We start from the raw sequence: 22046 nt of genomic DNA, 5'->3' as shown, positions 1-22046 counted from the left end.
TAGTTATTTCCCCATTATTCCCAAGTTTTTAAAAAATAAAAAAAAGTAAAAAAAAATTAAAAATTAAAAAAAAAAAAAATATATAATAATTATAACCAAATTTGCAAAACCAATCCAGCAGTATAAGTCCATTGGTACTGCAATATTACAAAGTTCACACATTCTGCAGTATCAGTCCAGTGGTGCTGTGTCCTGTGCTCTGTCCTGCTGAGTTCCGTAGTGCTGCTGGGTCCTGTGCCGTGTCCTGTTCAGTGCAGTGGTGCTGTGTCCTGTGCTCTGTGCTTCTAAGGGCATAGTTATTTCCCCATTATTCCCAAGTTTTTAAAAAATAAAAAAAAAGTAAAAAAAAAAAAAAAATATATATAATAATTATAACCAAATTTGCAAAACCAATCCAGCAGTATAAGTCCATTGGTACTGCAATATTACCAAGTTCACACATTCTGCAGTATCTTGTGCTACATATAATGGAGACCAAAAATTTGGAGGATAAAGTAGGGAAAGATCAAGACCCACTTCCTCCTAATGCTGAAGCTGCTGCCACTAGTCATGACATAGACGATGAAATGCCATCAACGTCGTCTTCCAAGCCCGATGCCCAATCTCGTAGTACCGGGCATGTAAAATCCAAAAAGCCCAAGTTAAGAAAAAGTAGCAAAAAGAGAAACTTAAAATCATCTGAGGAGAAACGTAAAGTTGCCAATATGCCATTTACGACACGGAGTGGCAAGGAACGGCTTAGGCCCTGGCCCGTGTTCATGACTAGTGGTTCAGCTTCACCCACGGATCTTAGCCCTCCTCCTCCTCCCCCCCCTACAAAAAATTGAAGAGAGTTATGCTGTCAGCAACAAAACAGCAAACAACTCTGCCTTCTAAAGAGAAATTATCACAAATCCCCAAGGCGAGTCCAAGGATGTTGGTGGTTGTCAAGCCTGACCTTCCCATCACTGTACGGGAAGAGGTGGCTCGGGAGGAGGCTATTGATGATGTAGCTGGCGCTGTGGAGGAACTTGATGATGAGGATGGTGATGTGGTTATTGTAAATGAGGCACCAGGGGGGGAAACAGCTGATGTCCATGGGATGAAAAAGCCCATCGTCATGCCTGGTCAGAAGACCAAAAAATGCACCTCTTCGGTCTGGAGTTATTTTTATCCAAATCCAGACAACCAATGTATGGCCATATGTAGCTTATGTAAAGCTCAAATAAGCAGGGGTAAGGATCTTGCCCACCTAGGAACATCCTCCCTTATACGTCACCTGAATAACCTTCATAGTTCAGTGGTTAGTTCAGGAACTGGGGCTAGGACCCTCATCGGTACAGGGACACCTAAATCCCGTGGTCCAGTTGGATACACACCAGCAACACCCTCCTCGTCAACTTCCTCCACAATCTCCATCAGATTCAGTCCTGCAGCCCAAGTCAGCAGCCAAACTGAGTCCTCCTCAATACGGGATTCATCCGAGGAATCCTGCAGCGGTACGCCTACTACTGCCGCTGCTGCTGTTGCTGCTGTTAGTCGGTCATCTTCCCAGAGGGGAAGTCGTAAGACCGCTAAGTCTTTCACAAAACAATTGACCGTCCAACAGTCGTTTGCCATGACCACAAAATACGATAGTAGTCACCCTATTGCAAAGCGTATAACTGCGGCTGTAACTGCAATGTTGGTGTTAGACGTGCGCCCGGTGTCCGCCATCAGTGGAGTGGGATTTAGAGGGTTGATGGAGGTATTGTGTCCCCGGTACCAAATCCCCTCGAGATTCCACTTCACTAGGCAGGCGATACCAAAAATGTACAGAGAAGTACGATCAAGTGTCCTCAGTGCTCTAAAAAATGCGGTTGTACCCACTGTCCACTTAACCACGGACATGTGGACAAGTGGTTCTGGGCAAACGAAGGACTATATGACTGTGACAGCCCACTGGGTAGATGCATCCCCTTCCGCAGCAACAGCAACAGCTGCATCAGTAGCAGCAACTACAAAATGGCGGCTCGTGCAAAGGCAGGCAACATTGTGTATTACAGGCTTTAATAAGAGGCACAACGCTGACAACATATTAGAGAAAATGAGGGAAATTATCTCCCAGTGGCTTACCCCACTTAGACTCTCATGGGGATTTGTGGTGTCAGACAATGCCAGTAACATTGTGCGGGCATTAAATATGGGCAATTTCCAGCACGTCCCATGTTTTGCCCACACCATTAATTTGGTGGTGCAGCATTACCTCAAGAGTGACAGGGGTGTGCAGGAGATGCTTGCGGTGGCGCGCAAAATTGCTGGACACTTTCGGCATTCAGCCAGTGCCTACCGCAGACTAGAGGCACATCAAAAAAGCATGAACCTGCCCTGCCATCTCCTCAAACAAGCGGTTGTGACGCGCTGGAACTCCACCCTCTATATGCTGCAGAGGATGGAGGAGCAGCAAAAGGCCATTCAGGCCTACACAGCCACCTACGACATAGGCAAAGGAGTGGGGATGCGCCTCAGTCAAGCACAGTGGAGACTGATTTCCGTGTTGTGCAAGGTTCTGCAGCCATTTGAACTTGCCACACGAGAAGTCAGTTCCGACACTGCCAGCTTGAGTCAGGTCATTCCCCTGATCAGGCTGTTGCAGAAGCAGCTGGAGAAAGTGAGGGAGGAGCTGGTAAGCCATTGCGATTACACCAAGCATGTAGCTCTTGTGGATGTAGCCCTTCGTACGCTTTGCCAGGATCCGAGGGTGGTCACTCTTTTAAAGTCAGAGGAATACATTCTGGCCACCGTGCTCGATCCTCGGTTTAAAGCGTATGTTGTGTCTCTGTTTCCGGCGGACACAAGTCTACAGCGGTGCAAAGACCTGCTGGTCAGGAGATTGTCCTCTGAAGAGGACCGTGACATGCCAACAGCTCCACCCTCATTTTCTTTCACATCTATGGCTGCGAGGAAAAAGCTCAGTTTTCCCAAAAGAGGCACTGGCGGGGATGCTGATAACATCTGGTCCGGACTGAAGGACCTGCCAACCATTGCAGACATGTCTACTCTCGCTGCATTGGATGCTGTCACAATAGAAAAAATTGTGGATGATTACTTTGCTGACACCATCCAAGTAGACATGTCAGACAGTCCATATTGTTACTGGCAGGAAAAAAAGGCAGTTTGGAAGCCCCTGTACAAACTGGCTCTATTTTACCTGAGTTGTCCCCCCTCCAGTGTGTACTCGGAAAGAGTTTTTAGTGCAGCGGGGAACCTGGTCAGTGAGCGGCGAAGGAGGTTGCTTCCTCAGAACGTTGAAAAAATGATGTTTATAAAAATGAATAATCAATTCCTCAATGAAGTACAGCACTGCCCTCCAGATACTACAGAGGGACCTGTGGTTGTGGAGTCCAGCGGGGACGAATTGATAATGTGTGATGAGGAGGAAGTACACACTGTAGGGGGAGAGGAATCAGAGGTTGAGGATGAGGACGACATCTTGCCTCAGTAGAGCCTGTTTAGTCTGTACAGGGAGAGATGAATAGCTTTTTTGGTGTGGGGGCCCAAACAAACCAATCATTTCAGCCAAAGTTGTTTGGTAGGCCCTGTCGCTGAAATGATTGGTTTGTTAAAGTGTGCATGTCCTATTTCAACAACATAAGGGTGGGTGTGAGGGCCCAAGGACAATTCCATCTTGGACCTTTTTTTTTTGCATTATATGACCAATCAACAGTCGTTTGCCATGTTCAAAAAGTAAAACCAAATTTAAAAAAATTCAAGAAATTAAACCAAAAGTAAAATGCCGTGTCATAATTTAAAACAAGAGGTATTGACGTGCTCTAAAACTACTGTATTGTTGTTTATATTTTATAAACACTACACTTGAAAGCTTGAGTCTTTCAATAAAAAAGTAACTGTCCATTGCACGAATATTTGCAACAGGGACAATTTTAGGGTTAAGAAAGTCAACTAATAACACTTTGACGCTGTCTGTCTTTATAAACACTACACTTGGAAGTTGGAGGAGGTATTGTGGCCCCGGCACCAAATTTACTACCGGGGCCACTCCACTGTGCAGTCCATATTTAGGTGTATCAGATATTAAACAACGGTGACAGTTGATGCCCAATTTTTTAATTATATTGTGGCCTCGGTACCAAATTGTGTACCGGGGCCACCACACTACGCAGTCCATACCTTTTTTGGTGGAATTCTGACACGTGGAGGGTTTTTTAATTATATTGTGGCCTCGGTACCAAATTGTGTACCGGGGCCACCACACTACGCAGTCCAGATACTTGTTTGGTGGAATTCAGACCAGTTGAGGGTTTTATTATTATATTGTGGGGACCACTCTATCTATACCACACTACAACTCTATACCACTCTATTTAATACTTTAATTCTATTTAATACTTTAATTCTATTTAATACTTTAATTCTATTTAATACTTTAATTCTATTACTAATTACCATAAAGAGGAACTGCCGCTTCTATTTAATACTTTAATTCTATTAGTAGTTACCATAAAGAGGAACAAAATAAACCAATTTTACCAAAAGTATAATATGACTTAGACTTACAAACACTACACTTGAAAGATGGTGCCTTTAAATGAAAAAGTCAGTCTTCATTGCACGACTATGTGCAACAGGGACAGTTTTTTGGTTTACAAAGTCAACCAATAACACTTCGACCCTGTCTGTCTTTAACATACTTGATGGGATCTCAATGACGAATTGTCTGTACCATGTTTGGAGGAGGTATTGTGGCCCCGGTATCAAATTGGGTACCGGGGCCACCCCACTACGCAGTCCAGATACTTGTTTGGTGGAATTCAGACCAGTTGAGGGTGTATTTATTTTATTGTGGCCCCGGCACCAAATTTACTACCGGGGCCACTCCACTGTGCAGTCCATATTTAGGTGTATCAGATATTAAACAACGGTGACAGTTGATGCCCAATTTTTTAATTATATTGTGGCCTCGGTACCAAATTGTGTACCGGGGCCACCACACTACGCAGTCCATACCCTTTTTTGGTGGAATTCTGACACGTGGAGGGTTTTTTAATTATATTGTGGCCTCGGTACCAAATTGTGTACCGGGGCCACCACACTACGCAGTCAAGATAGATAGATGCGTATCATAGATAAAGTACATTCAGTGGTGTGGGGCAAATTGAAAAATATTCAAAATGCACTGACATTATCAAAAACAAGAGGTTGTCACACGCTAAAACTCCAACATGTATATGATGGAGAGGATGGAGGAGCAGCCGTATGTGTAGTGTAATGCAGACCTGTTGAAGGTTTTTTATATATTTTATTGTGGTGCCCAGTGCCCACTCCTCTACGCAGTCCAGGTACATTTATTGGTGCGAATCATAAAAGTTCAGGGTTTTTAATATATATTGTGGTGACCCACTCCTCTACGCAGTCCAGGTACATTTATTGGTGCGAATCAAACAAGTTGATGGTTTTCTTATTATATATATTGTGGTGACCCACTCCTCTAGGCAGTCCAGGTACATTTATTGGTGCGAATCATAAAAGTTCAGGGTTTTTAATATATATTGTGGTGACCCACTCCTCTACGCAGTCCAGGTACATTTATTGGTGCGATTCATAAAAGTTCAGGGTTTTTAATATATTGTGGTGACCCACTCCTCTACGCAGTCCAGGTACATTTATTGGTGCGATTCATAAAAGTTCAGAGTTTTTAATATATTGTGGTGACCCACTCCTCTACGCAGTCCAGGTACATTTATTGGTGCGATTCATAAAAGTTCAGGGTTTTTAATATATATTGTGGTGACCCACTCCTCTACGCAGTCCAGGTACATTTATTGGTGCGAATCAAACAAGTTCAGGGTTTTTAATATATATTGTGGTGACCCACTCCTCTACGCAGTCCAGAAAGATACCTTGTTGCAACGTTTTGGACTAATAACTATATTGTGAGGTGTTCAGAATACACTGTAAATTAGTGGAAATGCTTGTTATTGAATGTTATTGAGGTTAATAATAGCCTAGGAGTGAAAATAAGCCCAAAAACTTGATTTTTAAACTTTTTATGTTTTTTTCAAAAAAAATCCGAATCCAAAACCTTAAATCCGAACCGAGACCTTTCGTCAAGTGTTTTGCGAGACAAATCCGAACCCCAAAAATAACGAAAATCCGGATCCAAAACACAAAACACGAGACCTCAAAAGTCGCCGGTGCACATCCCTAATTATAATGAGCTAAGAGTTGTAAAAAAATCGCTTGATCACATGATTCTCCCCTTAGTTTCACATAAACTACAAGTTGTCACCCAGGATTGGAGGAGAAATATTGGTGGCTAGTGTCCTTTGGTGTGGTGGGCTGGGTCAATCCTCATCCTGTGTAATGGTTACACATTTTCACAAAAGTGTGTGACGACAGGCAGAGAGTGAGAAGAAGGAAGGAAATGTTTAATATATTGTGTGTGTGTGTGTGTGTGTGTGTGTGTGTGTGTGTGTGTGTGTGTGTGTGTGTGTGTAATATATAATTTTATTTTTATTTTTTTAAACACTTAAATGTGTTTTTTTTAAAAAAACAAAAACATATTATATATTTTTTTTTCCTTTTCAGAAGACCCAATAGTGAGGTTAACAACTGGCTCTCCCCTGCACATGAACACTATTAGATCCAGTATTGTTTAGAGCTAATAACAGTTTATATGTATGTATGCTGCTATTAGGTCCAGGTTACACTGGCTCTAATACTGTAGTAGAGGAGATCCACTGCAATCTATTGAGATACTACACACAAGCATTCCTTTGCCACTGAATGCATAAGTGCTTTGCGGCTTATCGGTGAATGATCCTCTTTCTCCCACTGTCAGACCGAGTCCAATTATGGCAGCCTGTAAGACCGACACCATTCCCAACAGAAAAATATACATTGATTTACAGATATAGTGCTTTACTTTTAATGTGGGAGGAAAACCAGCTAGATCCTTGGCAAAATCATGTTCAGTGAGGCGGAAGGGGGGGTGAGGGGGGGTCAATTTTAAGATGTGCAAATAGAATTAGTTGGTAGTGCAAGCTCAACTCCCATTGCACTGTAAGAAAATGCTACCAATTGTTTGAGTGCTGCATTTTCACTGCATGCAAACAAAAAAATTGCAATTACATCCCTTATGTCGGAGAATGATTTATACAGGTGCAAATGAAACTCAGAGCCTCTAGCCCAATATAAATATACTGTAGCAAGCTTGAACCAGGTTAAATGTCCAATAACCCCCAAAATTAAAATGTATAGATATGAACTTAGAATACATTGTTTTGTGTTAATTTGATGTTCTGCCGCAGCTCTGCCAAAAAGTTAAGTATTCCCTCCACAGTTCATAAAAGACAGGAAATACTCTCCCTATGTCTTTAGAACATTGTTTTAATGGAATCGGGTGCTGGTCAAAAGGCGGAGAATAATCATTTCAGTTATTCTGCTATCATATATGATCACCTTTTGTATGAATCAAGCAATCCACAAAGTGAGTTTCTGCAAATGAAGACTGCCAAGTTTTCAGTCACTATGTCTGCCATGTTAGAGAAGCATACCGCCCCCAATATGGTAACCTGCTGCAAAGGATTGAAAGACAGCATGATGATTATGTAACAAGTATATTATATGAAACAGCGTTTGATATACTAATGTCAAATAGTCTATTTACTTGCACTTTATTAGACCTAATATTGTATTCTTAAGGACTTTGCACAATGCGTTAATTTTCTAATTTCATAAGAAATGCAATTAAGAAGTATATGTTAATAGTGCTCTGCTTTACATACCTACTATTTTTAATGCACTTTTTAACACTGATATAGTTATTGTAATATTTGTAATACAGCTTATTGTTTCTCCCCCTTATTTAAGAATGTCTGATGTATTTATTACTTATGCTTAATTCCCGTAAATTAATTTGTACTTTATTAGCTTATTTTTATTTTTCCCCGGGTTCATGCCACATCTCCTGGAGTCATACCTGGTGCTTCTGCAAAACCAGGCCACTCTTAGCCATCCTCCACACCTCTAAATTCATTGCTGTATTGCGTCGCTCATCACTGTTCTGTTGTGCTTACCTACAAACGTTCCGGGACTGTCCCATCTAAATCAGGACAGTTAGGAGGTATGCCTTGTGGTTCCACTTGTCTCATGTGAGGCTTGTGAAAAATATTTTTCTTACTAGTAGTACTGATGTACCACACTTGGGCTAAAAGCTCAACTTTTATAGCACCACCTGTAGGATGTGAATGCACTATAGTTTCTTCAAGTTCTATTGTAAAAGTAGATACCAATTTTACAATGCAATTTTTGTTTGCAGAGGAGCCTGCTCTTACTTTGTAGCTGCTCATAGTCACTAGGGAGTGGCTTAAAAACCCTTCTTTCCCTTCCCATGTTTTCTGTCAGATTGCTTCAATAACATAATATAGCTGTGAATTTGTTTTTCCTTCCATATATGTTGCTATAGCAGCATATTAATTATATTTGAGACCTTTTTAAGCATCCAGAACTATATATAGCATTGTTGAATCTTTTTGATATCTTATGGCTTCAAGGCCTAAACTTTGAAATAAAATGGAGAACTCTGAAATATAATTGTAACTCTAAATGTACATGACTCTTATTTGCTTTGTCTTTTTCTATTTGCTAGAGCTCAAAGGTACTAGCAAAAAAGGAATTATCCTATGTGCCTGTAATTGGCTGGATGTGGTACTTCTTGGAGATTGTGTTCTGTAAACGAAAATGGGAAGAAGATCGGAAAACAGTTATACAGTGTTTACGAAATCTTAGGGATTACCCTGAGCATTTTTGGGTAAGTTAAATCAAAATAAAAGTGTGCTGGTATGTATCTTAGGTCTTTCCTTGGATAAAACATAAACCATCTTTGAGTAACAAGTCTCACATGCTCCTACCCAGTACATGTCCAATATTCCTATTTTTATTCTTAAAGGTAAACAAAGAATTATTTTTCATCTTTTGTTAGTTCTACGCAAACAAAATAAATAACAGTGCCATCATAGCATAATAAAGTAGACCTCATCACATTCTAATATATACTCGCCAAAGTTTTCATTGTTTTACGCGGGGGCTGGCTCGTAAGGAACGCATCTGCCCCCTGGGCCGGTGCCATAGTGTTCTACCTTGGGCTAGGTCATTAGGCGCTGTAAATTTACTTTTCTTTAAAATGCACCTAATGGATTGCTGAGCCGAGTCTCACCCCAGGCTAAATTTTACTAGCTAACCCCTGTTTGATGGCATTTTTTATGAGATGCAATATCATATGTTTCTTTGAATTCACAATGTACCTATCCGTTTGCTTTCTTGCCACTTGCAAACTTGATTAAACTTTAAAACCCAAAATAAAAGTTTCCACATGTCTAGCGTGTTGCAGGATCTCTTTTCTGCCCTTTATTTGCATACCAGGACTATTTGAATAGAATTGTATTATGAGCTTTACTCACTTGTAATGCACATATGCCCTACTTCCCGGACTCACAGGTTTGCTGAAAGACATCAGGTGAATTCCAATTTGAAGAGTATAATGAAAATCAATATAGACAAAGTTCTCATGCATATTGTGTCCATTTCACGTAAATGTAAAAATTATGTAACCGTTATGATCTGTATGCGTTCTCTACAGTGCTGCAGAAATGATTTGAGCTTAAAAATGACTAAATGTTGATAAGTTGGAATATATATAAATATATATATTATACAATCACAACTTTTTCTTTTCAGTTTCTAATTCATTGTGAGGGCACGCGATTCACAGAAAAGAAGCATGTTATCAGCATGCAAGTTGCAGAGTCAAAGGGCCTTCCTAAGCTGAAGTATCATCTTTTGCCCAGAACAAAAGGATTCGCAGTCACTGTGCAAAGTTTGAGAAATGTAGGTAAGGAAAGCAACTTAGAGACTATTTTTTCTTGTAACGATACAGATAATGTCACTGGGATATACTTTCCTATGAAAAAAAATATTATTTTTAAAAAATAGTTTGTTACTAAAGACTGCTTAATAATTAAATTGTTGAGTGTATAAAATATTAAGTAGGACTTGAAAGGGTTCATTTTAATCTACCCATTTAAATTTTATATTCTTTTTTGGGACACTTTTAGTAACCTGTTAGATTAGCTAGGTAAAACCATCAAAATCATGAAAAATACACTTACCATAATGATTCCTTGGTGACTTTTATATATTGAGAACAACCCCAGAAATGCTCTCATTAGGTGTATCTGTCTAGTTCCAAGTATTGATAAACTAAATTTGTTTTGTACTTTACTACTTTCACTTTTTTAGCCAGAGTAGACCTTTTCAAACTCATAAGAGACTAAAATATGTCTCACCAATTTGTACAGTGCTCCCTTTGCTGTCACACTTGCTTTTCAGTAAGTGGAAAATATTTTCCTAGTGATCGTGCAGCTTTGAGATTGTGTTTTAATGAGGGAGCTCTGTATACTAATAGATACAGATCAAATTGGATTAGTAGCCTAGTTTATCATGAGGAAATACCTAGTCCCATCACTGTACAGACAGCAATCAGTTTTCAACATTGTTTGTACGCATTGCTAGGCAAGTAACTCTTCTCTCTGCCTTTCTGGTTCTGTCCATGCCTGGTTCACCTCATACCTTGCTAACCGCTCTTTCTCTGTATCCACGTCTGGTTCTTCCTCCACCCCCTCCCCTCTCCCTGTTGGAGTCCCTCAGGGCTCTGTTCTTGGCCCTTTACTCTTTTCGCTCTACACTTCCTCCCTTGGCGCTCTCATCTCCTCTTTCGGTCTTCAGTATCACCTCTATGCTGACGACATTCAACTCTACATATCTTCTCCTGTTCTTTCCTCCTCCCTCCTCTCTCGTGTATCTGACTGCCTCTCAGCCATCACCTCCTGGATGTCCTCGCGCTTTCTTAAAATTAACATCTCTAAAACCGAACTCATTGTCTTTCCCCCACCTAGACTCCCTTCCCACCATGACCTCTCTATCGTTGTTAACAACTCCACCATCTCCTCTGTCACCCAACTCCGCTGCCTTGGGGTCACTCTTGACTCCTCTCTCTCTTTTGCCCCCCATATTCAATCCCTCGCCCAAGCCTGTCGCTTCCAACTCCGCAACATTGCCCTCATCCGTCCCTTCCTCTCTCAGGATGCCACCAAAACTATCATACACGCACTCATCATCTCCCGCCTTGATTACTGCAACCTCCTCCTTACTGGCCTCCCCCACTCCCACCTCGCACCCCTCCGCTCTATACTCAATGCGGCTGCTAGACTCATCTTCCTTTCACGCCGCTCCTCCTCTGCCTCTCCTCTCTGCCTTGCATTACACTGGCTCCCTTTCCCCTACAGAATCCTTTTCAAACTCCTTACCACCACGTACAAGGCTCTCTCTCAGTCTACGGCCCCTTATATCTATAACCTACTCTCCATTCACACTCCTGCCCGCTCCCTACGCTCAGCTAATGACCGCCGCCTCTCCTCCACTCTTATTACCACTTCCCACTCCAGAATCCAGGACTTCTCCCGTGCTGCCCCCCTTCACTGGAACGACCTCCCTCACTCCATCCGTCTCTCTCCTAATCTGTGCTCCTTTAAACGAGCACTCAAAACTCACCTGTTCCTCAAAGCGTACCAACCTTCTACCTAACCCCGCATCTACTCCTAACGTTCTATCCTCTCTCCTCCCGGTCCTTCTCACCACACTTCAACTTCCTTCAATTGTGTCTGGTTCGTTTCACCCACCCTTAGGATGTAAGCTCGAATGAGCAGGGCCTTCTTCCCTCTTGTCTCCACACCTGTTCTTCTACTCCACCTCTACTGCATTAACCTGCCTGGAGTTTCTGAAGCATTGGTATTTTTGTTTATTGTTCTGCACTGTCTCACCCTGTATAGTCTACTGTTTGCTTTGTGTACGGCGCTGCGGAAATCTTGTGGCGCCTAACAAATAAATGATAATAATAATAATAACTATCCAGTCCCTAGCACTGTCACAGCACATGCCTTCAGTCATTGAAATCCATAGTCTGGAGATGGGTGCCCCCCCTCCACAATTTTCATAATGACTTTAAAATTGTTAGTCTGTTGCATGACACCACTAGATGTGACTTTTCTAGACGTCACTATGAGTAAAGGCGTTCAGAACTGTAACCTGTAACTTTTTTGCAAATATTAAAAATAAACAAAAGCTAAGCATGCATAAAGTCATATCTAATGACTAGCTGATGTTGAGGTATCATAGTGTTTATCCTGCTTCGATAGGGAGACCATCTCTCTTCACAGCTTTTGCTGTGCTGTGGGAGATGACCTAAATTTTAAACCGTCTTAGACTATGGGGCATATTCAATTGTTTTTAATTCCCGCGGCATTAAAACTATTACCGTTATTACGGTAATAGTAAGCTGGGTTTCATCTCGCGGCTCGGGGAGCTGCAAGCTGAAATCCAGCGAGGAAACTACTGTAATATTGGTATTTAAGTGCACTATTACCATAATGACGGTAATAGTGCGCGCCGCGAGATTTTTGGCATTTCGCCAACAATTGAATATGCCCCTATGTGTCTTAAAATGGTAACAATAACTGAATTAGATACAAATACAGATAAAGATCAGGGCCAAACGTCTTTAAAATATGTCCCACTTGCAGACATTAGGGATTGGAGTTGGGGTCTGAACCTGTTGGGCATCTCTATCTTGTAGTTTGGATGTTGTGTTATATAAAACAATAGCTCTTCATGGTCATCCATGAAGCTAAGATATACAAGCAGTGGTAGAGTTGTATGTGATGGAGGGGTGATACATACAATGGGATGTTGAAATAGATCAGTGCTGGTCAGGGGAACTGGCTCAGTGCTAGCACTGATATACTTCAGTTTTCATTAACCAGGGGGAAGAAGGACCTCACTGAATGGAAACTTGGAAGAGGACTGGTCACAATATCACATTGGGGCCAGTGTAGACATACTTTTTAAAACTGAGAGGGGGTGAGAAAGGCATTGGATAAGAGAGGCACCCGATTAATTTCACCACAAGACCTCCGCACATAGGGCAGGGCTGGGAAGTTCACGCTAACCACAAATGATGTTAATGCTGTTCTTGCTTCAGTAATGGAGCAGCAGTGACACTCCTTAGCTCAGGACAGCACCAAGTGGGGCTGCACATTTCTTAACAGCCAAGGGATGTTTTGTGTGTCTTGTTTAAATTTGGAATTATATTTTTGCGTTATTTTCAGGTAGTTTTAGTTTAATAATTGTTTAATAATTTCAGTCGTGTTGTAGCTTTACAGAAAAAAGGGAAAATGTAAGCCAACAATTGCAATAAAATGTGTCCAACTTTAGTGAATTTCCACCAAAGTATAGCATTTAAAATGTTTCTAAGAGAGCAACTTAATATAAAAGCGGAGCACCTTAAATTTATAAATAATCAAAGCTGTGCAATGTCATCTATTACATTTCAAAGTTCACTTATACAATATTTAATTTTACACAGTATTACAAATTTAATGTTGATGAGTTTTGTTTTTAAATGAATACTTTAATATTTATTCCTCTTCAAATAACACAATTTATTGTTGTTAGAATTCTGAACAAACAGCTTATGGAGAAATTTTACTTAGAATTACAGCTTTGCCTATAATACAATATGACCAGCTGCTGCAATCACATGTGCAAGATAATTAACACTCAGAAGGATTGGCGTCTAATCTAGTACATTGAATTACCAGTTGAACGTAATTTTTAAGATAATGAAAATAATTGAATAAAGGAATACTTGATGATGAAATCCTAAACAATCCTATTATAGAACGAGATGGAGCCTATTAGGTTTATCCCAGCATGACTGTTATTTGTAATACAATGTAGACACACAGTCTGAACCAATGCTGAACAAGGATGCGTAAACTAGTGTTAGAATGATGCCTGGTTGAAACATACAGCGAAGCAATGGTCAAAGTGAAAAGTGAATTCATCATTTCCTGCAATCTCACTAGAAACTTCAGTTTAACAATTTAATCCCTCCCCCTCTCTCTCTTTTGAAACCTGGGAAATATTTGATCCTTAATTTTTTTGGCTACTCAAGAGTAAATTATTTTAAACATAGTTTAATTTCCCTTTTGTATTAGGGGACTGAGCTATTATTAAAACACGTTTTATAGTAAGTACTATGTCCTAACATACTTTGCTGCATTTTGCTTGTTTTGGTTTTTCTTGACTTCTTCCCTAGAAGAATGGGAAGATGTGAAATAATTACATGTCTAGCTACATTTGTAAAGTTGATGTCCAGTGTCTCCTCTAGAAGTGACACCTCACAACCAAAAGCAAACAAGCATGTCTAGTAAGGGGGATATTATTATTAGAGATGGTCACTGACCCCCGTGTTTTGGTTTTGTATTCGGTTTTGGATCTGGATTACCTTCGTGTTTTGGTTTTGGGTTTGGATTTGGTTTTGGAAAAACCGCCCTTGCGTATTTTGGTTTTGGTTTTGTTTTGCTATTTTCGAAAAAAATAAAAAAATTTGGGTCTAAAATAACCTAATTTAGTGCTCCACCAGTTTCTTAGATAAGTGAGGTAATTCTAAAGCTAATAAATTATGAAAAAAACTGTTAAATCCCTGGTAGGCCGTCCTTAATTCGAACACTTGTCTGCAAATTATACAGACAAACCTGGTTGTCTACCTCCTCCATCTTTGATTATTGGCAATGTAGCCATCGTCTTTGGGTGTATATTACACCCTACACTTGTAGTTGAATATTAAAAAAAAGCAGCCTGCACAGACTGTGGAACTAGAAAGTAAAATTAAATGGACCACGGTAGTTTGGTAGCTATCTATGCCCCCCCGTCCTCCACTTGTAGTTGAATATAAAAAAAGTAGCCTGCACAGACTGTGGAACTAGAAAGTAAAATTAAATGGACCACGGTAGTTTGGTGGCTATCTATGCAATTTGGTATCTGTCTGCATCATAATCATCAACATCCTCATTAGCGCCCTCGTCACCTCCACAAATCTCCCCCTCATCCTCTTCTATTTCCAAAGTGGCATCCTCAATTTGTGTATCACCGGCTACACTTGGGCTGTTCAGGTACACATCAGCAGAACTGCTGAAAGGGCCCTTCTTTATGGGTACACTAACAGAATGCTCACGATTAGACATCCCACTGTTGGATGGACTCTCCACAGGGATTGGTGTCATTTGTGAATCAAAGCAAATATTATCCTCTAATGCCTTACTGTTATCTTGCAGCTCGGCTTTGACACGTAACAGTAGTTGTGCACCAATTGTAGGCTCGGTAACTTTTTGGGATCTGCCACTAATAGCCAAAGGTGAAGGTCTCATTCTCTCTTTGCCACTGCATGTGTAGAATGGCGTGTTGGCAATTTTTTTTTTATTGCCACTTAACTTTTGCTCAGTAACATTTCTTTTTCGCTTCAACACAGTAAAAAAAATTTTTGTTTGTTTTTTGGATTGATTTCGAAACACTGTGTAGTTTGACATCACCTTGCCCAGATGACATACTGGGAACACTAACATCAGGACTGGTGACAGAACCTGGTTGCTCATTCTGATCATATGTGGACTGCTTTGAATCCATTCTGAGCCCAAAGCACTGTGGAGTGCTAAAAATTATTTGGTAAGATACTGCTGACAGATAGTAATTTTGGCAGCCAGAAATATTTATGCACAATTATGGGGGACACCCCAAAAGCACTGGGGAGTGCTAAAAATTAGTTGGTAGATACTGCTGACAGATAGTAATTTTGACAGCCAGCAATATTTATGCACAATTAGGGGGGACACCCCAAAAGCACTGGGGAGTGCTAAAAATTAGTTGGTAGATACTGCTGACAGATAGTAATTTTGACAGCCAGAAATATTTATGCACAATTAGGGGGGACACCCCAAAAGCACTGGGGAGTGCCAAATATTGAAAAGGAAAAAAAACTCTATCCTCCTTTCTTCTCTAGCGATTTTTGTTACAACAATTGGAATAAGAATATTGGATTCTCTGTCCCTGCTCTAATCAGCCTGTGACTACACCCTGCTCTCTCCCTCTGTCAAATGGCGATGGATTGCTGTGGAGGTGTGTATTTATAATCTTGAAGTATCGCGAGAACAGAGCCCCGAGATCCGATGACGTTCAGCCTCGATTTGGATTCAGAGCGGGAGGGAGAGTAGTACTCGGATACCCAAAGTTTGGGTGGATTCGGTTCTCGGGGAACCGGACCCGCCCATCTCTAATTATTATCCTCTACGTATAAAGCGCTGACATATTATGCAGCACCATACATTGAGGGCATCATATTGCAAATGCCCAAATGAGCTTACAATTGAAGAGGTGTTGGGAACACTTGACACATAAGGTAGTGGAATAAAAATTGTAGTTGCTAGTTGGGAAAGTGCCCATGGCCACTGTTAGGTAGCAGCACCATCCGCCTCCAACAATAAAGCAGTCATTGGCCACTGGCCTCTGCGTGCTGCCACCAGTTGGGTGGTAAACTTGGGATGAGGAGAGACAGCTGAAGTTATACCTGAACCAATCACCACAGAAATAGCAAAAACATAAGCACCTGGCAACTCTAACTGTCCTTCACCATGTATCTCGACTGAGCATCCTTCCTCTGCTGGTTCTAGTGGAGATTTTTGCTATTGTGCTGCATGGGAGCTCTTGTCATTATTTGTCAGTGTGGAGTAGCTGTGTGTAACCTGTTGTTTCTCTTTACGGTCATGCTCGCTGAGGGATAAAGTTGTTTCCCATGTACAGTGGCTGTGGAATATAGTTGTAATAATTTTTTTATGAATGTCTAAAATTTCAGTGCAAATTCTGATTTCTGACGTTGCATGTCTACTTTTTTGCAAGTACATCTGTTTTATGGGTAAGTGCATGGATTTGCTAATAGAGGCATTTGCGGGGATGCAAAGTTATTAGTGTCTTATTGTATTTGGGGAGATTGGAGGCAGTTTTTGTGGTGTGTGGGCTACTATTACACCCACATGCAGATGCAAAGTTTTGTTTTGTTGGATGAGATTATTTACATTTGATAAAGTGGAGAAAGCCTATTTAAGGTGTGTTCCCTGTTGTGTGTTTTAGTCTGTTGGTTTTTTTTTCTCTCCCTGCAAAAGGACTTGAATTTTTACACCTTCTCTGAAGTGGTATAGTCACGTCCTACACTTTCAGTGGGATAAGCACATTTTGTAGTAATGTCTTTCTTCTTTTTCACATATTAATAAATACTTTTCCTAGGCCCCATAGTTTTTGTAGACACTTAAATTCTTAAACACTTAAGAATCTGCATAGCTGAAAATCTTTGCGATATAGAAGAAGTCGGCCTGTCATCCAGCAGGCTGGCTGTCCGTGTAGTTTTGAATAAAAATGTTCACACCCAAACAAATGGGTTTCGGGATAAACATCATTTTTTGCTTTTCTTTTGAAAGGCTATCGCCGGTGTTAACCCTCGCAAGTGGTTGGTTTTATAGGCTTTCATCGGTAAAGGCTTCCCCATTCTACACCTGGGGAAGCCTATGTAACAAGTACCACGGCGGTATATTAAAATTAATGAACAAATGCTTCATTAATGCACATCCCGATACATATATTCTGTATGTCCATGATTTATGTGCCATTCCTACAAAATGTTCCAGCTCACATTCAGGACTTAGACATCATGCTATAAGAAGCACAATAACTTTCATGGCTTCCAATTGTAAGTTGTGGAGTTAATATACAATTCCATTGAGATGTACAACTTGTGTATCTGCATGAGGCAACATCAGAAGTACACTATATGAACTGAATTTATAGCAGTGTGAGTAGTTGATGTGTACATATTTTCAAAAGCAAAATTTGTTGTTGACTGAAGTGCATAAATTTAAAATGTAAATTTTCTTTCTATAATAGCTCATTTGTGGCTAAATCAGATACAACAGAAAATATGGAGAGCTTGTAATATTGAATACCATTTAAATTAATTACAATATACGGCAATTAATGGAGATATACACAGTTCGTTTTATTAATCCTAGAGACTTAATTTCACTGTTGTTACATGACCTGGTAACAAATGAACATTGGGCTAGTTTTACTTAACTGAAAGTGAAAGAAGCCTAATATAGAACGAAAGCCTGTGAGTTTTTAGCAATGAAATAAAAAAAATATATATACATTTACTTATTTCATTGGCTAGACACATTATCTGTCATCCTGTGTATATTCAATATTTTAGGTTATCTTTGCTTGTCACTGTTAAAATATTTTTAAAGAAAACTTGCATTTCACATATGCTGGGATGGACTTGTGTGCCTGATAGTAGCTGAAACATAAGCAATTATGATTCTTTAAATATTAGTAACGTGTCTTACAAAAGCTATTTAAAATGCTGAGGTGCCATGTTTTTTTTATAATCCTTTGCAATACAGAGCCAATAGCTTATCTTGGACAATGGCAATTGACAAATGGCAATCTAACCCACAAACAATCTACAATATGAAGCATCTGGGTAAAGCATTCCAAAAAGCATGTCAAATAAAAAATGTAAGTTACTTGTCAGAGTAAAATAGTGTTCACACTGTGATAGCTGCCATCTAGTGGAAGTTGTATAATTCTGTTTTTATCTAAGGTGTGAATCACTTATTTAGGCATCTAATGGGTTTTTTTCCCAGACCTCTGGACTATGCCCATTGGTTTATGTGCTTCAAACAAAGAGTTACTCAATGTATTTCATAGGAAAGCATGCATAGTTCTGGCATATATTTGTCATGATGCCCTTCCACATACCCTCACATTGTTTTTTCTTGTTTTTTTTTAGTAAGCTTTATAAATCTGTTTGCCCTAATCAAACATAACTAGATTAATACAACACAACAGACAGTGCGCACAGCAAATATATAAAGTTCACTGTCGTGCCAATTCGTGGTAGATAATAGTTCCACAAGAAATCCAACACCAGCAGATTTTTCTTCTGCGCGTCCTTCCCTTTTTATCACCCGATCTCCACGGGGAAATAGCAAATCCTAAAACATCAAACAAACAGGGGCGCTTCCATGGTGTGTTATCCAAGTTAAAAGGTTTATTCAAAAGAATAAAATTGCACGTACCAGATAATCAAAGGTTTCACGCATAGGTTACAGTAAAAGTCACTTCTAGTCTGCATACACGGACATCATTTTCGAAGCGGCTATAACATGTAAGAATTCCACAAACACCTCTACGCGTTTCATCTCAAGGACTTCGTCAGGAGGTGTGGTTCTAAGTTCAAAAGCTCACCTATTTCTAGGGTAATCTTAATTGACACCACAGGTGAACGAGACAGCCCTTCGTTCACTAGTTGGCTTAACATATGCACATATCAATTTAAAAATACATTATCCATACTATACAAATTACATAGATATAATACAGAATAGTAACAATTGGAAACAACCATGATAAAAATACATACAGTATATAAAAATGTATAAAAACAACATAACATAAACTATTATGTATATAAACTCTTATAAGAAGGGAGTGACTTCACAACCTTCATTTAACCTCCACGGTACAAATGTTTCAATCTTATGTTTAATATTACGTAAATAAAAGGGTCTTTGAACATTTACGTAATATTAAACATAAGATTGAAAATCATAGTGTCCCAAGACATTTTCTCGCCTGTCATAATGCTAATCCTGATACCGTTCGATTTAAGGCAATAGAACACATTGAGGTGAATGAAAGAGGAGGAGATCGCCTTTTAAAATTCGCTCAGAGAGAAACTTACTGGATCTATACTCTGAATACATTTGTACCGTGGGGGTTAAATGAAGGTTGTGAAGTCACTCCCTTCTTATAAGAGTTTATATACATAATAGTTTATGTTATGTTGTTTTTATACATTTTTATATACTGTATGTATTTTTATCATGGTTGTTTCCAATTGTTACTATTCTGTATTATATCTATGTAATTTGAATAGTATGGATAATGTATTTTTAAATTGATATGTGCATATGTTAAGCCAACTAGTGAACGAAGGGCTGTCACGTTCACCTGTGGTGTCAATTAAGATTACCCTAGAAATAGGTGAGCTTTTGAACTTAGAACCACACCTCCCGACGAAGTCCTTGAGATGAAACGCGTAGAGGTGTTTGTGGAATACTTACATGTTATAGCCGCTTCGAAAATGATGTCCGTGTATGCAGACTAGAAGTGACTTTTACTGTAACCTATGCGTGAAACCTTTGATTATCTGGTACGTGCAATTTTATTCTTTTGAATAAACCTTTTAACTTGGATAACACACCATGGAAGCGCCCCTGTTTGTTTGATGTTTTAGAATAACTAGATTAATATTGAAGCATAATAAATATAATTTATCTTTACACTTTGGTCTATACAATACATGGATTTTGTTATGACCACCAGTGCGGCATAAACTCCTAGAACAGGTATAAGAGGTCTTCACCTTTAGCAGCTGCCTTTCCTGTAGAGTCTGGTTACGCACACTGGTACTCAGATGCCCCCAGGTCTTATGCTCCGAGTAGTATGAGTTTATGCTGGCACGGCAGCGTACAGGTATAGGAGGTTGCACACGGGGCAGCAGCAGGCCAGAGAGCAGCAGACTGGACAGAGGACCAGAGGATGAATCGGGTGCAGGCAAAAGGATCAAGATCACAGGCACAGGTTTAAGATCCAGGGACAGGCAATAGGTCAGGGTCACTAGCTCAGGTTCAGAATCCAGGGACAGGCAAAGGTCATACACGAGTAATCAATCACAGGTTCCACACCAAACAATAGAACAGGAGCAGGCAGCAGTACTGGAGACAGGACGCTATAACCGGCAGTGAGGCTCAGTCCTCACTGCCTTAAATATTGCAAGGGACCAATCAGACCAAAGCCCAGCAAGGTGCTGCTAAATTAATTACTGGCATGCAGCCGGTAACAGGGAATGGAGACCTCTCTGGTCTGCCCCATAATTATCCCGAAACGGCTGACTGAAAAACTGACCTGCGCGCATGCGTCCGGCTGTGTGACAGCTGGCCAGGCGCTGCGGCACGGATCTCGATGCGTCCCTGTTGTTGCCCAGGCAACCGGGACGCATGAACCGGAAGTGACCCCCCCGGTCGTCATGGAGACAGACGGGACGTCACGAGAAGCCCCTACAGAGTCGCAGGGGCCTGGGGCACCACCACAACTGCTAACAGATTTCACACTATCCTAATTTCCAGGGAATTTTACTTGACAAATTCACAAACGTTTCACAGTGACCATGTGCATAGTATCTCTTGTCCTCTGGTATGATGCATGTGGTACCTGTTGTGATGATGTACACTAGTTTATACCCTAATCAATAGTGTTGTAATATCCTGTGTCTGGAAATATCTAGTCCCCCAATTGCTTATGTTAGGAGGTTTGAAGAAATGTAGTATATTTAATGACTGATTGTCATTTTCTGTTAAATTTATGTATAACACTCATTACATTTTATGTAACCTTTTTAAAGTGTATTTTGTTAACTGACCTGAGTCTGACCTAGGCAAGTGTCAATGGTCTTGTGAAAGAAGCCAAGCACAGAGACAGGTAAAATGAGTAGTTTGTGTATGCAGAGAAGTTAGACTTAGCCAGGCCGAACGAGCAGAGGTGAGAACTCTGGTCCTGTAAAAATACTCAGGGTATCCATAATTTACTTCGAAAGCCCTGTGTCATTTTGGGTATCGAACTAACTTAGGTATAAATGAAATTCCTAAGGTAGGGGGTGAAGAACCAACAAGAAGTTGGCTTTTCAGTAGGACAGGGTTAATTTCTTTGTGGTGGTCTGTCACGACTGAAATGTGCCATTCTTTTCAATGTGTACTCCTCACACACCAATTCCTGAACTTGTAAGTAGGGACTCTGGTTTTTATTTCCTATTTTATTTTAATTTTTTAAAACTTATTTGTGCAACCTATTGTATGTATGTTTATTACCTTTTTGTAAATAAGCCTTGGAAACATTTTTCAGATTAAATAAATTTAATCTAGTGTGTTTTCCGTGATTCTTTGTGAATTCATGAAGCCCAGGGAGGCTCATGCTACATGTGTATGTGATTTAAGTGTGAAACA

At 40.2% G+C, this 22046-nt stretch overlaps 1 protein-coding gene across 3 annotated transcripts in view; it reads left to right on the top strand.

Moving 5' to 3' along the window:
* Nucleotides 1–22046, top strand: part of AGPAT4 (1-acylglycerol-3-phosphate O-acyltransferase 4) — a 76932-nt gene that overhangs the window by 40793 nt on the left and 14093 nt on the right. For all 3 annotated transcript variants that reach the window (XM_075203268.1, XM_075203269.1, XM_075203270.1), the window contains 2 exons: nt 8630–8791; nt 9718–9871. In XM_075203268.1, the coding sequence (XP_075059369.1) occupies nt 8630–8791; nt 9718–9871 (316 nt within the window). The remainder of the gene's footprint in view (nt 1–8629; nt 8792–9717; nt 9872–22046) is intronic.

This window comes from Mixophyes fleayi, chromosome 3, assembly GCF_038048845.1.
Source record: "Mixophyes fleayi isolate aMixFle1 chromosome 3, aMixFle1.hap1, whole genome shotgun sequence".
Lineage (NCBI taxonomy): Eukaryota > Metazoa > Chordata > Amphibia > Anura > Limnodynastidae > Mixophyes > Mixophyes fleayi.
This window is presented reverse-complemented; position numbering and strand designations above follow the sequence as displayed.